The 14680-nt window shown below is 59.9% G+C and overlaps 1 protein-coding gene across 3 annotated transcripts in view; it reads right to left on the reverse strand.

The window, feature by feature from the left end:
- The window catches only part of TLN1 (talin 1), a 750278-nt gene that overhangs the window by 431943 nt on the left and 303655 nt on the right, over positions 1–14680 (reverse strand). For all 3 annotated transcript variants that reach the window (XM_078674421.1, XM_078674420.1, XM_078674419.1), the window contains exon 12: positions 6700–6801. In XM_078674421.1, the coding sequence (XP_078530547.1) occupies positions 6700–6801 (102 nt within the window). The remainder of the gene's footprint in view (positions 1–6699; positions 6802–14680) is intronic.

A 14680-nucleotide genomic window follows, 5' to 3' on the forward strand; every position in this document is an offset into this window, starting at 1 on the left:
CTCACAGCACAGTGTGATTGCAGTGTGATTGCAGAGCGCCCTCCGCATACACCTCACAGCACAGTGTGATCGCAGAGCGCCCTCCGCATACACCTCACAGCACAGTGTGATTGCAGTGTGATTGCAGAGCGCCCTCCGCATACACCTCACAGCACAGTGTGATTGCAGAGCGCCCTCCGCATACACCTCACAGCACAGTGTGATCACAGAGCGCCCTCCGCATACACCTCACAGCACAGTGTGATTGCAGTGTGATTGCAGAGCGCCCTCCGCATACACCTCACAGCACAGTGTGATTGCAGAGCGCCCTCCGCATACACCTCACAGCACAGTGTGATCGCAGAGCGCCCTCCGCATACACCTCACAGCACAGTGTGATTGCAGAGCGCCCTCCGCATACACCTCACAGCACAGTGTGATTGCAGAGCGCCCTCCGCATACACCTCACAGCACAGTGTGATCGCAGAGCGCCCTCCGCATACACCTCACAGCACAGTATGATTGCAGAGCGCCCTCCGCATACACCTCACAGCAGTGTGATCGCAGAGCACCCTCCGCATACACCTCACAGCAGTGTGATCGCAGAGCGCACTCCGCATACACCTCACAGCACAGTGTGATCGCAGAGCGCCCTCCGCATACACCTCACAGCACAGTGTGATCGCAGAGCGCCCTCCGCATACACCTCACAGCACAGTATGATTGCAGAGCGCCCTCCGCATACACCTCACAGCACAGTGTGATCGCAGAGCGCCCTCCGCATACACCTCACAGCACAGTGTGATTGCAGTGTGATCGCAGAGCGCCCTCCGCATACACCTCACAGCACAGTGTGATCGCAGAGCGCCCTCCGCATACACCTCACAGCACAGTGTGATTGCAGAGCGCCCTCCGCATACACCTCACAGCACAGTGTGATCGCAGAGCGCCCTCCGCATACACCTCACAGCAGTGTGATCGCAGAGCGCCCTCCGCATACACCTCACAGCACAGTGTGATCGCAGAGCGCACTCCGCATACACCTCACAGCACAGTGTGATCGCAGAGCGCCCTCCGCATACACCTCATAGCACAGTGTGATTGCAGTGTGATCGCAGAGCGCCCTCCGCATACACCTCACAGCACAGTGTGATTGCAGTGTGATTGCAGAGCGCCCTCCGCATACACCTCACAGCACAGTGTGATCGCAGAGCGCCCTCCGCATACACCTCACAGCACAGTGTGATCGCAGAGCGCCCTCCGCATACACCTCACAGCACAGTGTGATCGCAGAGCGCCCTCCGCATACACCTCACAGCACAGTGTGATCGCAGAGCGCCCTCCGCATACACCTCACAGCACAGTGTGATTGCAGAGCGCCCTCCGCATACACCTCACAGCACAGTGTGATCGCAGAGCGCCCTCCGCATACACCTCACAGCACAGTATGATTGCAGAGCGCCCTCCGCATACACCTCACAGCACAGTGTGATCGCAGAGCGCCCTCCGCATACACCTCACAGCACAGTGTGATTGCAGTGTGATCGCAGAGCGCCCTCCGCATACACCTCACAGCACAGTGTGATCGCAGAGCGCCCTCCGCATACACCTCACAGCACAGTGTGATTGCAGAGCGCCCTCCGCATACACCTCACAGCAGTGTGATCGCAGAGCGCCCTCCGCATACACCTCACAGCAGTGTGATCGCAGAGCGCCCTCCGCATACACCTCACAGCACAGTGTGATCGCAGAGCGCACTCCGCATACACCTCACAGCACAGTGTGATTGCAGTGTGATCGCAGAGCGCCCTCCGCATACACCTCACAGCACAGTGTGATCGCAGAGCGCCCTCCGCATACACCTCACAGCACAGTGTGATTGCAGAGCGCCCTCCGCATACACCTCACAGCACAGTGTGATTGCAGAGCGCCCTCCGCATACACCTCACAGCACAGTGTGATCGCAGAGCGCCCTCCGCATACACCTCACAGCACAGTGTGATCGCAGAGCGCCCTCAGCATACACCTCACAGCACAGTGTGATTGCAGAGCGCCCTCCGCATACACCTCACAGCACAGTGTGATTGCAGAGCGCCCTCCGCATACACCTCACAGCACAGTGTGATCGCAGAGCGCCCTCCGCATACACCTCACAGCACAGTGTGATTGCAGAGCGCCCTCCGCATACACCTCACAGCACAGTGTGATCGCAGAGCGCCCTCCGCATACACCTCACAGCACAGTATGATTGCAGAGCGCCCTCCGCATACACCTCACAGCACAGTGTGATCGCAGAGCGCCCTCCGCATACACCTCACAGCACAGTGTGATCGCAGAGCGCCCTCCGCATACACCTCACAGCACAGTGTGATTGCAGAGCGCCCTCCGCATACACCTCACAGCACAGTGTGATTGCAGAGCGCCCTCCGCATACACCTCACAGCACAGTGTGATTGCAGAGCGCCCTCCGCATACACCTCACAGCACAGTGTGATTGCAGAGCGCCCTCCGCATACACCTCACAGCACAGTGTGATTGCAGAGCGCCCTCCGCATACACCTCACAGCACAGTGTGATTTCAGAGCGCCCTCCGCATACACCTCACAGCACAGTGTGATCGCAGAGCGCCCTCCGCATACACCTCACAGCACAGTATGATTGCAGAGCGCCCTCCGCATACACCTCACAGCACAGTGTGATCGCAGAGCGCCCTCCGCATACACCTCACAGCACAGTGTGATTGCAGAGCGCCCTCCGCATACACCTCACAGCAGTGTGATCGCAGAGCGCCCTCCGCATACACCTCACAGCACAGTGTGATCGCAGAGCGCCCTCCGCATACACCTCACAGCACAGTGTGATTGCAGAGCGCCCTCCGCATACACCTCACAGCGTGATCGCAGAGCGCCCTCCGCATACACCTCACAGCACAGTGTGATCGCAGAGCGCCCTCCGCATACACCTCACAGCACAGTGTGATCGCAGAGCGCCCTCCGCATACACCTCACAGCACAGTATGATTGCAGAGCGCCCTCCGCATACACCTCACAGCACAGTGTGATCGCAGAGCGCCCTCCGCATACACCTCACAGCACAGTGTGATTGCAGAGCGCCCTCCGCATACACCTCACAGCAGTGTGATCGCAGAGCGCCCTCCGCATACACCTCACAGCACAGTGTGATCGCAGAGCGCCCTCCGCATACACCTCACAGCACAGTGTGATTGCAGAGCGCCCTCCGCATACACCTCACAGCGTGATCGCAGAGCGCCCTCCGCATACACCTCACAGCACAGTGTGATCGCAGAGCGCCCTCCGCATACACCTCACAGCACAGTGTGATCGCAGAGCGCCCTCCGCATACACCTCACAGCACAGTGTGATTGCAGAGCGCCCTCCGCATACACCTCACAGCACAGTGTGATCGCAGAGCGCACTCCGCATACACCTCACAGCACAGTGTGATTGCAGAGCGCCCTCCGCATACACCTCACAGCACAGTGTGATTGCAGAGCGCCCTCCGCATACACCTCACAGCACAGTGTGATCGCAGAGCGCCCTCCGCATACACCTCACAGCACAGTGTGATCGCAGAGCGCCCTCCGCATACACCTCACAGCACAGTATGATTGCAGAGCGCCCTCCGCATACACCTCACAGCAGTGTGATCGCAGAGCGCCCTCCGCATACACCTCACAGCACAGTGTGATCGCAGAGCGCCCTCCGCATACACCTCACAGCACAGTATGATTGCAGAGCGCCCTCCGCATACACCTCACAGCACAGTGTGATCGCAGAGCGCCCTCCGCATACACCTCACAGCACAGTGTGATTGCAGTGTGATCGCAGAGCGCCCTCCGCATACACCTCACAGCACAGTGTGATCGCAGAGCGCCCTCCGCATACACCTCACAGCACAGTGTGATTGCAGAGCGCCCTCCGCATACACCTCACAGCACAGTGTGATCGCAGAGCGCCCTCCGCATACACCTCACAGCAGTGTGATCGCAGAGCGCCCTCCGCATACACCTCACAGCACAGTGTGATCGCAGAGCGCACTCCGCATACACCTCACAGCACAGTGTGATCGCAGAGCGCCCTCCGCATACACCTCATAGCACAGTGTGATTGCAGTGTGATCGCAGAGCGCCCTCCGCATACACCTCACAGCACAGTGTGATTGCAGAGCGCCCTCCGCATACACCTCACAGCACAGTGTGATCGCAGAGCGCCCTCCGCATACACCTCACAGCACAGTGTGATCGCAGAGCGCCCTCCGCACACACCTCACAGCACAGTGTGATCGCAGAGCGCCCTCCGCATACACCTCACAGCACAGTGTGATCGCAGAGCGCCCTCCGCATACACCTCACAGCACAGTGTGATTGCAGAGCGCCCTCCGCATACACCTCACAGCACAGTGTGATTGCAGAGCGCCCTCCGCATACACCTCACAGCACAGTGTGATCACAGAGCGCCCTCCGCATACACCTCACAGCACAGTGTGATTGCAGTGTGATTGCAGAGCGCCCTCCGCATACACCTCACAGCACAGTGTGATTGCAGAGCGCCCTCCCCATACACCTCACAGCACAGTGTGATTGCAGTGTGATTGCAGAGCGCCCTCCGCATACACCTCACAGCACAGTGTGATTGCAGAGCGCCCTCCGCATACACCTCACAGCACAGTGTGATCACAGAGCGCCCTCCGCATACACCTCACAGCACAGTGTGATTGCAGTGTGATTGCAGAGCGCCCTCCGCATACACCTCACAGCACAGTGTGATTGCAGAGCGCCCTCCGCATACACCTCACAGCACAGTGTGATCGCAGAGCGCCCTCCGCACACACCTCACAGCACAGTGTGATCGCAGAGCGCCCTCCGCATACACCTCACAGCAGTGTGATCGCAGAGCGCCCTCCGCATACACCTCACAGCACAGTGTGATCGCAGAGCGCCCTCCGCATACACCTCACAGCACAGTGTGATTGCAGAGCGCCCTCCGCATACACCTCACAGCACAGTGTGATCGCAGAGCGCCCTCCGCATACACCTCACAGCACAGTGTGATTGCAGAGCGCCCTCCGCATACACCTCACAGCACAGTGTGATTGCAGAGCGCCCTCCGCATACACCTCACAGCACAGTGTGATTGCAGAGCGCCCTCCGCATACACCTCACAGCACAGTGTGATCGCAGAGCGCCCTCCGCATACACCTCACAGCACAGTGTGATCGCAGAGCGCCCTCCGCATACACCTCACAGCACAGTGTGATCGCAGAGCGCCCTCCGCATACACCTCACAGCACAGTGTGATCGCAGAGCGCCCTCCGCATACACCTCACAGCAGTGTGATCGCAGAGCGCCCTCCGCATACACCTCACAGCACAGTGTGATCGCAGAGCGCCCTCCGCATACACCTCACAGCACAGTGTGATCGCAGAGCGCCCTCCGCATACACCTCACAGCACAGTGTGATCGCAGAGCGCCCTCCGCATACACCTCACAGCACAGTGTGATTGCAGAGCGCCCTCCGCATACACCTCACAGCACAGTGTGATCGCAGAGCGCCCTCCGCATACACCTCACAGCACAGTGTGATCGCAGAGCGCCCTCCGCATACACCTCACAGCACAGTGTGATTGCAGAGCGCCCTCCGCATACACCTCACAGCACAGTGTGATCGCAGAGCGCCCTCCGCATACACCTCACAGCACAGTGTGATCGCAGAGCGCCCTCCGCATACACCTCACAGCACAGTATGATTGCAGAGCGCCCTCCGCATACACCTCACAGCACAGTGTGATCGCAGAGCGCCCTCCGCATACACCTCACAGCACAGTGTGATCGCAGAGCGCCCTCCGCATACACCTCACAGCACAGTGTGATCGCAGAGCGCCCTCCGCATACACCTCACAGCACAGTGTGATTGCAGAGCGCCCTCCGCATACACCTCACAGCACAGTGTGATCGCAGAGCGCCCTCCGCATACACCTCACAGCACAGTGTGATTGCAGAGCGCCCTCCGCATACACCTCACAGCACAGTGTGATCGCAGAGCGCCCTCCGCATACACCTCACAGCACAGTGTGATCGCAGAGCGCCCTCCGCATACACCTCACAGCACAGTGTGATCGCAGAGCGCCCTCCGCATACACCTCACAGCACAGTGTGATTGCAGAGCGCCCTCCGCATACACCTCACAGCACAGTGTGATCGCAGAGCGCACTCCGCATACACCTCACAGCACAGTGTGATTGCAGAGCGCCCTCCGCATACACCTCACAGCACAGTGTGATTGCAGAGCGCCCTCCGCATACACCTCACAGCACAGTGTGATCGCAGAGCGCCCTCCGCATACACCTCACAGCACAGTGTGATCGCAGAGCGCCCTCCGCATACACCTCACAGCACAGTATGATTGCAGAGCGCCCTCCGCATACACCTCACAGCAGTGTGATCGCAGAGCGCCCTCCGCATACACCTCACAGCACAGTGTGATCGCAGAGCGCCCTCCGCATACACCTCACAGCACAGTGTGATCGCAGAGCGCCCTCCGCACACACCTCACAGCACAGTGTGATCGCAGAGCGCCCTCCGCATACACCTCACAGCACAGTGTGATTGCAGAGCGCCCTCCGCATACACCTCACAACAGTGTGATCAGTTCTGCGATGCTCATTACACTTTAGAAGGCACATAAAAGTAGACACACTAACCTTCTTTAGGATGATGTCAATATAGCCAGCAATAAGCTGAGCAATCTGTTCTCCTTCTGTTGTCTGCACCGAATAGTAACCGTCCTGGTAATCTCCAAAGTCCTAAGAGTGGGAAACACGCACAATTAGACACAAGAGAACCCTGAACCCAAGAACCTGCACAGTAAACTCTTACTTTCCCCATCTTGTGCTGTGACATCAGCGTTCACCAGCTTTGCATGATCAGTCATGTGAGACTCGTAAGCAACAAGGCTGCTCCAGACCCAGCTTGTGTTGAAACCCAGTTGAAATCATGCCAGTCGGACCCATGCCAGTCGGACCCATGCCAGTCGGACCCATGCCAGCCCGACCCATGCCAGCCGGACCCATGCCAGCCGGACCCATGCCAGCCGGACCCATGCCAGCCGGACCCATGCCAGCCGGACCCATGCCAGCCGGACCCATGCCAGCCGGACCCATGCCAGCCGGACCCATGCCAGTCGAACCCATGCCAGCCCAACCCATGCCAGCCCAACCCATGCCAGCCCAACCCATGCCAGCCCGACCCATGCCAGTCGAACCCATGCCAGCCCGACCCATCTTGGGCTTTGCCATCATTCCCAATTTTAGTGAAAGATTTTAGTGACCACCTGAACCCGAGGTTAATATGCTGGCTTCATCAGAGTAATGGAAAAGACTAAATGGAAATTATATAGGACTACAGTGTTGTCAGAAAGAGGAAAATGAGCAGACACATGGCTCTGGGGCCCTTTAATGTCATGAGTTAATTATTGATGCTTTGGACCTTATGAATGTCTAATAGATGCCTCTTCACCCCCACATGGCTCCTTCACCGGTCAACACCCTGTGTCCCATCCTTGGCCAGGATCATGGAAAGGATTTAGATTCTCACTGTTGGCTACTTGCTTCATGTTGGACAGGCCACGTGAAGGGCTCGCTCCCTCCCCGCAGGACAGGGCCCGGGCCACCGTCAGCACCATTGCCCGGCCCGGCCGCCATCTTGGACACGGCACCACGCGGCCGCGCGGCCTCAGCCCGACCCCAACCCTGGGCCTGGCCAGGCCCCGACATCCCGGCACCACCCTCCACCCAGGAGGTGAACGGCCCACTTGGCAGGTCAATGGGAGTACGAAGTGTCGATGGCTCTCCCCCGCCAGGTGCCGAGCACCCCCAACCTCCTTGGGCGCTGGCTCCGCCCCCCTGCTGGGTGTCTGGACTCCCTCATCCCAGACCTCCCGACCTCCAAGAGCGAGGGTCCGGACATCAAAGGGCGCCAGACCTATAACTGAGGCAGCCCCAGGACAGGAAGGCAGTGGTATCCTGGAGTCGAGAGACACCGAGAAGAACTCATCCTTGACGGACTGCTGGCGCTGCCACAGCCCTGCCTTGTGAACTATTGTCCTGCCTGCTGGCGCTGCCGCGGCCCTCTGCAACCTTCATCCTCGTGGGACCTGCTGGCGCTGCCGCGGCCCTCTGCAACCTTCATCCTCGTGGGACCTGCTGGCGCTGCCGCGGCCCTCTGCAACCTTCATCCTCGTGGGACCTGCTGGCGCTGCCGCGGCCCGTAGTAACCTCCATCCTCGTGGGACCTGCTGGCGCTGCCGCGGCCCGTTGTAACCTTCATCCTCGTTGGGACCTGCTGGCGCTGCCGCGGCCCGTTGCCACCTACGACCTCTTCGGGACCTGCCGGCGCTGCCGCGGTCCGACCCATCCGAACACCGAGCTCGAGGATTGTGAGCTATCACCGTTACACCTCAGTACCCGTAGGTACCAAGACTGTCCCGCTACCCCCTTCCCTTACTAGAGACTAGAATTGAGAGGATCATCGTGTCCTGATCGCCTTGTATCGCACCACTCTACTACCAGAAGTGCCTATAAAAGGTGTTACCCTGATCTTTGTGTGGTGTCCATCTGTGGGGGGGAAGTTACCTGTCTGTGCGATCACTGTGCTCGGCCGACCCTCCAGGTCCCCGTCTAACATTGGTGGCTAGCGGCGGGATCCGAACCAACGCGTACCGTACAGACAGTAACTCACCCTACGACTAAAACCACAATGACGACCAAAGAGAGCGGATCGGCGGAGAAGTTCCAGATGGAAAAGCTGGAAGAATACAACCACCGAGAGCTCAAACAATTTTGCATGGACTTAGGCATTGCTACCACCGGGCTAAGCACAAAAGAAGACTTCAAAAACGCCCTAGAGGCCTGGGCAGAGACAAATACCGCAACCCCCCGGGACCCCGCAGCCCCGGAAGTCAACACCACCCGGACGGAGGAACGGAGAACAGGCCCTTCCCGTGAAGAGATCCAAGAGCGGGAAAAAAATAGATTACACGAGTTAGACTTGGCACGACTCAGATTAGACGGAGAATTGAAACTGGCGGAACAAAAAATAAACTTAGAACACTTACGGCTCAGAGAAGAGCGAGAGGAAAAACAGAGACAGAGAGACCTCGAAGAAAAAAGACTGGCATACGAGCACGAGTGCAAACTAGCGGAAATAGAAATACGCAAACTGAACAAAAACCTAGGGGTGCCCGAGCAACCGCACTCCCCGGGTCCTACCGAGCAGAAGGTCCACATCCCCAAGGATGTGGTCCGAGAATATCACCGGAATGACGACATACAGCAGTGGTTCAAGGCCTATGAGATTGCCATGACCGCCCACCGGGTCGCTCGAAGTGACTGGGGAGCCGGTCTATGGGGGAGATTCGTCAACGAGGGTCGTGATGCCCTGCTGCAGCTTCCGGACCATCAAATGACGTCCTATGACCACATGAAGGCCGCCCTCCTCAGTCGATATGGGCTTACACCCGAAATGTACCGCCAGAGGTTCCGCAACTGCACCCGGATCCCAGGTACGACGTGGTTGGAATACGTGAACTATTTCAGCCGAGCCTTCGAGGGGTGGATCAAGGGTAACAACGTAACCACTTACGAACAACTCTTCAATATCATTGTGTGGGAGCACCTCTCCAACAACTGCTTCGTCGAGCTCAGGCAGCACCTCCTCGACAGTAAATTGACTGAACCCCGGCAGCTCGCCACCGAGGCTGACCGGTGGGAGAGCACCCGAGTGGCCCGGAGTGGGCCGAATGAGCAGAACAGAACCAACCAAGGTCATCATCGTCCCCGAGGAGGAGGAGGAGGCCCGGGCCGGGGCAGAGACGCCGTCCCGGCCGCACCCACTAAGGCCACCCCGGCCCCAGCAGGCCGGGGAAACCCCCCGATGCGCCCGGGGTTCCGAGCTAACGTGACGTGTCATCGATGCCAGCGAGTCGGCCACTATGCCAGTGACCCGACCTGCCCGAAGAACCAGGCCCCCGGGCCCCGCCAGATGGCGGCCGCCGCCCTGGGAGAAGAACAAGTCTCCGAAGACACGGAAACCTATGAGTCGGAGCAGTTCGAGTGGGAACCCGCCGCCATGACCCTGGCATGCCTAGGAGGAAGAGACATGGTCCCGCGGACTCCCCTGCCCGCCAACACTCGGAAGTACAGCCAATGGGTGAGCATCAATGGGCGCAAGGCCGAGGCCCTGCGTGACACCGGGGCCAGTGTGACGGCCGTCCGCTGTCACCTGGTGACCCCAGAACAAATCCTACCAAACGTACTTTGCCCCGTCCGATCGGCAGATAACTCGGAGAGCCTGTGTCGGATGGCCTGCGTCCCCTTCGAATGGGGAGGAGTGTCCGGCATGCTGAAAGTAACTGTCCGTGACGATGCCCCCGTAGACTGCCTCCTGGGGAACGATCTCGAGAGCTCCCCGTGGGCCGCTGTGGAAAGAAGAGAGCATCTGGGGATGTTGGGTCTCCCGGACTGGGCGTGCGTAACCACCCGGTCCATGGCCACCCGCACCATCCCTAGACCAGAAGAACCAGAAGGGGCAGCACCTCCGCCCTCGATCACTCCAGAAGAAGACTTCCTCCAGACCGACCACCCGGACCCCACCCCAGAGGGGTCCACACCGCCCCCCGAGCTTCCCGACCTGGCTCAGTGGCGTCAAGAAGGGGGGCCCACCCAGGAACAATTCCGGCAGGAACAAAAGACCTGCCCCTCCCTCGAGGGATTGCGACAGCAAGCGCTCGCCCAGAGCCAAGGAGACACCACCGGGCACCGACTGGGTTTATTGGGACAATGATCTCTTGTACAGCGAACAGAAAATCGCAGAACTGGGGGCCGGGCGAGTGCTGGTGGTGCCCCTCCACTTCAGAGACTTCCTGTTGAACCTAGCCCATGATGTCCCCCTGGCCGGGCACCTGGGCCAAGACAAGACCTACCACCGCCTGGTGACTCACTTTTTTTGGCCCAAAATGAGAAATGACGTATCCAACCATTGCCGGTCCTGCCCGACCTGCCAGGCCAGTGGGAAGAGCGGCCGTAAACTCAAGGCACCCCTACAACCATTCCCCGTGGTGACCACCCCGTTCGAAAGGGTGGGAATAGACATTGTGGGGCCCCTGGACCCCCGAACAGCACAGGGACATCGCTTCATCCTGGTCCTGGTGGATCACGCTACCCGCTATCCTGAGGCGGTCCCCCTTCGTACGATAACAGCCCCAGTAGTGGGTCGAGCCTTGATGGGGATCTTCTCTCGAGTGGGCTTCCCCCGGGAAGTCGTCAGCGACAGGGGTACGAACTTTATTTCAAAGTATATGAAATCCCTCTGGCAGCAGTGCGGAGTCACTTACCGATTCACCACCCCCTATCACCCCCAGGGGAACGGACTGGTCGAGCGGTTCAACCGCACCCTCAAGGGGATGATCATGGGGCTGGAAGAACCCCTACGCCGCCAGTGGGGCGTGCTACTACCGTGCCTCCTCTTCGCCTACCGAGAAGTCCCCCAGAAGTCCCTCGGCTTCAGCCCCTTCGAACTCCTGTACGGACACCCCGTTCGCGGGCCTCTCAGCCTAGTGAAGGAGGAATGGGAGATGGCCCCCCTAAAGACCCCTCCGGACGTCTACAAATACCTCCTGACCCTCCGTAATCAGACCCGGAAATTCAGGGAGATCGCTAAAGCCCATCTGGAGGCCAGTCAAGAGGACATGAAGAAGTGGTACGACCAACATGCCTCCTCCATCGAGTTTGAACCGGGTCAGCAGGTATGGGTGATGTCCCCCATCGAACCATGTGCCTTGCAGGACAAATGGACGGGGCCTTTCAAGGTGATCGAGCGCAGGAGCCCCGTCACCTATCTCATCGACCTGGAGTCCCCCCGGAACCCCCTCCGGGTCCTCCATGCCAACAGGCTCAAACCCCACTTCATGCGCTCGGAACTCAGCCTGCTGATGGCTACCGACAGTGGCGCGGAAGGAGACTCCGAGCCCCTCCCTGACCTACTGAGGACCCGGGAAAGAGATGGTTCGGTGGACGGGGTCCGACTCTCTGAGGCCCTGACCCCAGAGCAGCGTCAAGATTGCCGGGCCCTCCTGCTGCCGTTCGCAAACCTGTTCTCTCTCGCACCCGGAGTCACCTCCTGGTGCCTGCACGACGTGGACACGGGGGACAGTCCTCCTGTTCGACACCGGCCGTACCGAGTACCGGATCGGGTACGTACATGCATCCAAAAAGAAGTCTCCAAGATGCTCGCCCTCGGAGTCATCGAACCTTCGGACAGTCCCTGGGCCAGCCCGGTCGTCCTGGTCCCCAAGGCCGCGGCCCCGGGCACCACCCCTGAACTCCGGTTCTGCATTGACTATCGGGGTCTGAACGCGGTCACCCGAACCGACGCTCACCCTATCCCCCGAGCAGATGAACTAGTCGACCGCATGGGGGCAGCCCGCTACCTAAGCATCTTCGACCTGACAGCGGGCTACTGGCAGATCGGCCTCACCCCCAGAGCCCAAGAACGTTCCGCTTTCTCCACCCCGGATGGGCACTACCATTTCAGAGTGATGCCCTTCGGCATGAAAAACGCTCCAGCCACTTTTCAAAGACTGGTGAACCAGGTATTGGCGGGCCTCGAAGAATTCAACGCCGCCTACCTGGACGACATCGCGGTATACAGCCGCCACTGGGCGGATCACCTCCACCACCTCAGAGAGGTCCTGCAGGCCCTCCAACAGGCCGGCCTCACCATAAAGGCCAGCCAGTGCCAAATCGGCCAGGGGTCCGTGACCTACCTCGGACACCAAGTGGGGAGCGGTCTGGTGGCCCCCCTCCAACTGAAGGTGGCTGCCATTCAGTCCTGGCAACCCCCCGAGACACAAACCGAGGTCCGAGCCTTCCTGGGGCTCACCAGATACTACCGGCGGTTTGTAAGGGACTATGGCAGCATTGTGGGGCCCCTCACGGAGCTCACGTCTAAGAACCACCCAAAAAGAGTCAACTGGACTCCCGACTGTCAAGCAGCCTTCGAGACGCTGAAGGCCGCCATGTGCACCGCTCCTGTGCTCCAGGCTCCCGACTACAGCCGCGAGTTCATCGTACAGACCGATGCCTCCGACCATGGTATTGGGGCCGTCCTCTCCCAACTGAACCCCGAAGGAGTGGACCAACCAGTGGCCTTCATCAGCAGACGCCTACTGCCCCGAGAACAGCGCTGGAGCACCATTGAGCGAGAGGCCTTCGCGGTGGTATGGGCCCTCAAGAAGCTCCGGCCATACCTCTTCGGAACCCATTTCCGGGTACAGACGGACCATCGGCCCCTGCAATGGCTCATGCAGATGCGGGGGGAGAACCCCAAACTATTGCGATGGTCCATCTCCCTGCAGGGGATGGACTTCACTGTGGAACATCGCCCTGGCCAAGACCACGCCAACGCGGATGGCCTGTCCCGCTTTTTCCGCCTCGACGAGGAAAGTCCCCAAGAAGATGGGTGACTCTCCCCGCCTTCAGCTGGGGGGGACGCATGTTGGACAGGCCACGTGAAGGGCTCGCTCCCTCCCCGCAGGACAGGGCCCGGGCCACCGTCAGCACCATTGCCCGGCCCGGCCGCCATCTTGGACACGGCACCACGCGGCCGCGCGGCCTCAGCCCGACCCCAACCCTGGGCCTGGCCAGGCCCCGACATCCCGGCACCACCCTCCACCCAGGAGGTGAACGGCCCACTTGGCAGGTCAATGGGAGTACGAAGTGTCGATGGCTCTCCCCCGCCAGGTGCCGAGCACCCCCAACCTCCTTGGGCGCTGGCTCCGCCCCCCTGCTGGGTGTCTGGACTCCCTCATCCCAGACCTCCCGACCTCCAAGAGCGAGGGTCCGGACATCAAAGGGCGCCAGACCTATAACTGAGGCAGCCCCAGGACAGGAAGGCAGTGGTATCCTGGAGTCGAGAGACACCGAGAAGAACTCATCCTTGACGGACTGCTGGCGCTGCCACAGCCCTGCCTTGTGAACTATTGTCCTGCCTGCTGGCGCTGCCGCGGCCCTCTGCAACCTTCATCCTCGTGGGACCTGCTGGCGCTGCCGCGGCCCTCTGCAACCTTCATCCTCGTGGGACCTGCTGGCGCTGCCGCGGCCCTCTGCAACCTTCATCCTCGTGGGACCTGCTGGCGCTGCCGCGGCCCGTAGTAACCTCCATCCTCGTGGGACCTGCTGGCGCTGCCGCGGCCCGTTGTAACCTTCATCCTCGTTGGGACCTGCTGGCGCTGCCGCGGCCCGTTGCCACCTACGACCTCTTCGGGACCTGCCGGCGCTGCCGCGGTCCGACCCATCCGAACACCGAGCTCGAGGATTGTGAGCTATCACCGTTACACCTCAGTACCCGTAGGTACCAAGACTGTCCCGCTACCCCCTTCCCTTACTAGAGACTAGAATTGAGAGGATCATCGTGTCCTGATCGCCTTGTATCGCACCACTCTACTACCAGAAGTGCCTATAAAAGGTGTTACCCTGATCTTTGTGTGGTGTCCATCTGTGGGGGGGGAGTTACCTGTCTGTGCGATCACTGTGCTCGGCCGACCCTCCAGGTCTCCGTCTAACACTTCTCCTGCACACAGGCCACATGGATCCCATGTCTATCTTCAATGCCTCTATGGTACGCATC

The sequence above is a fragment of the Lissotriton helveticus genome, chromosome 2_1, assembly GCF_964261635.1.
Source record: "Lissotriton helveticus chromosome 2_1, aLisHel1.1, whole genome shotgun sequence".
In the NCBI taxonomy this organism is placed as follows: Eukaryota; Metazoa; Chordata; class Amphibia; order Caudata; family Salamandridae; genus Lissotriton; species Lissotriton helveticus.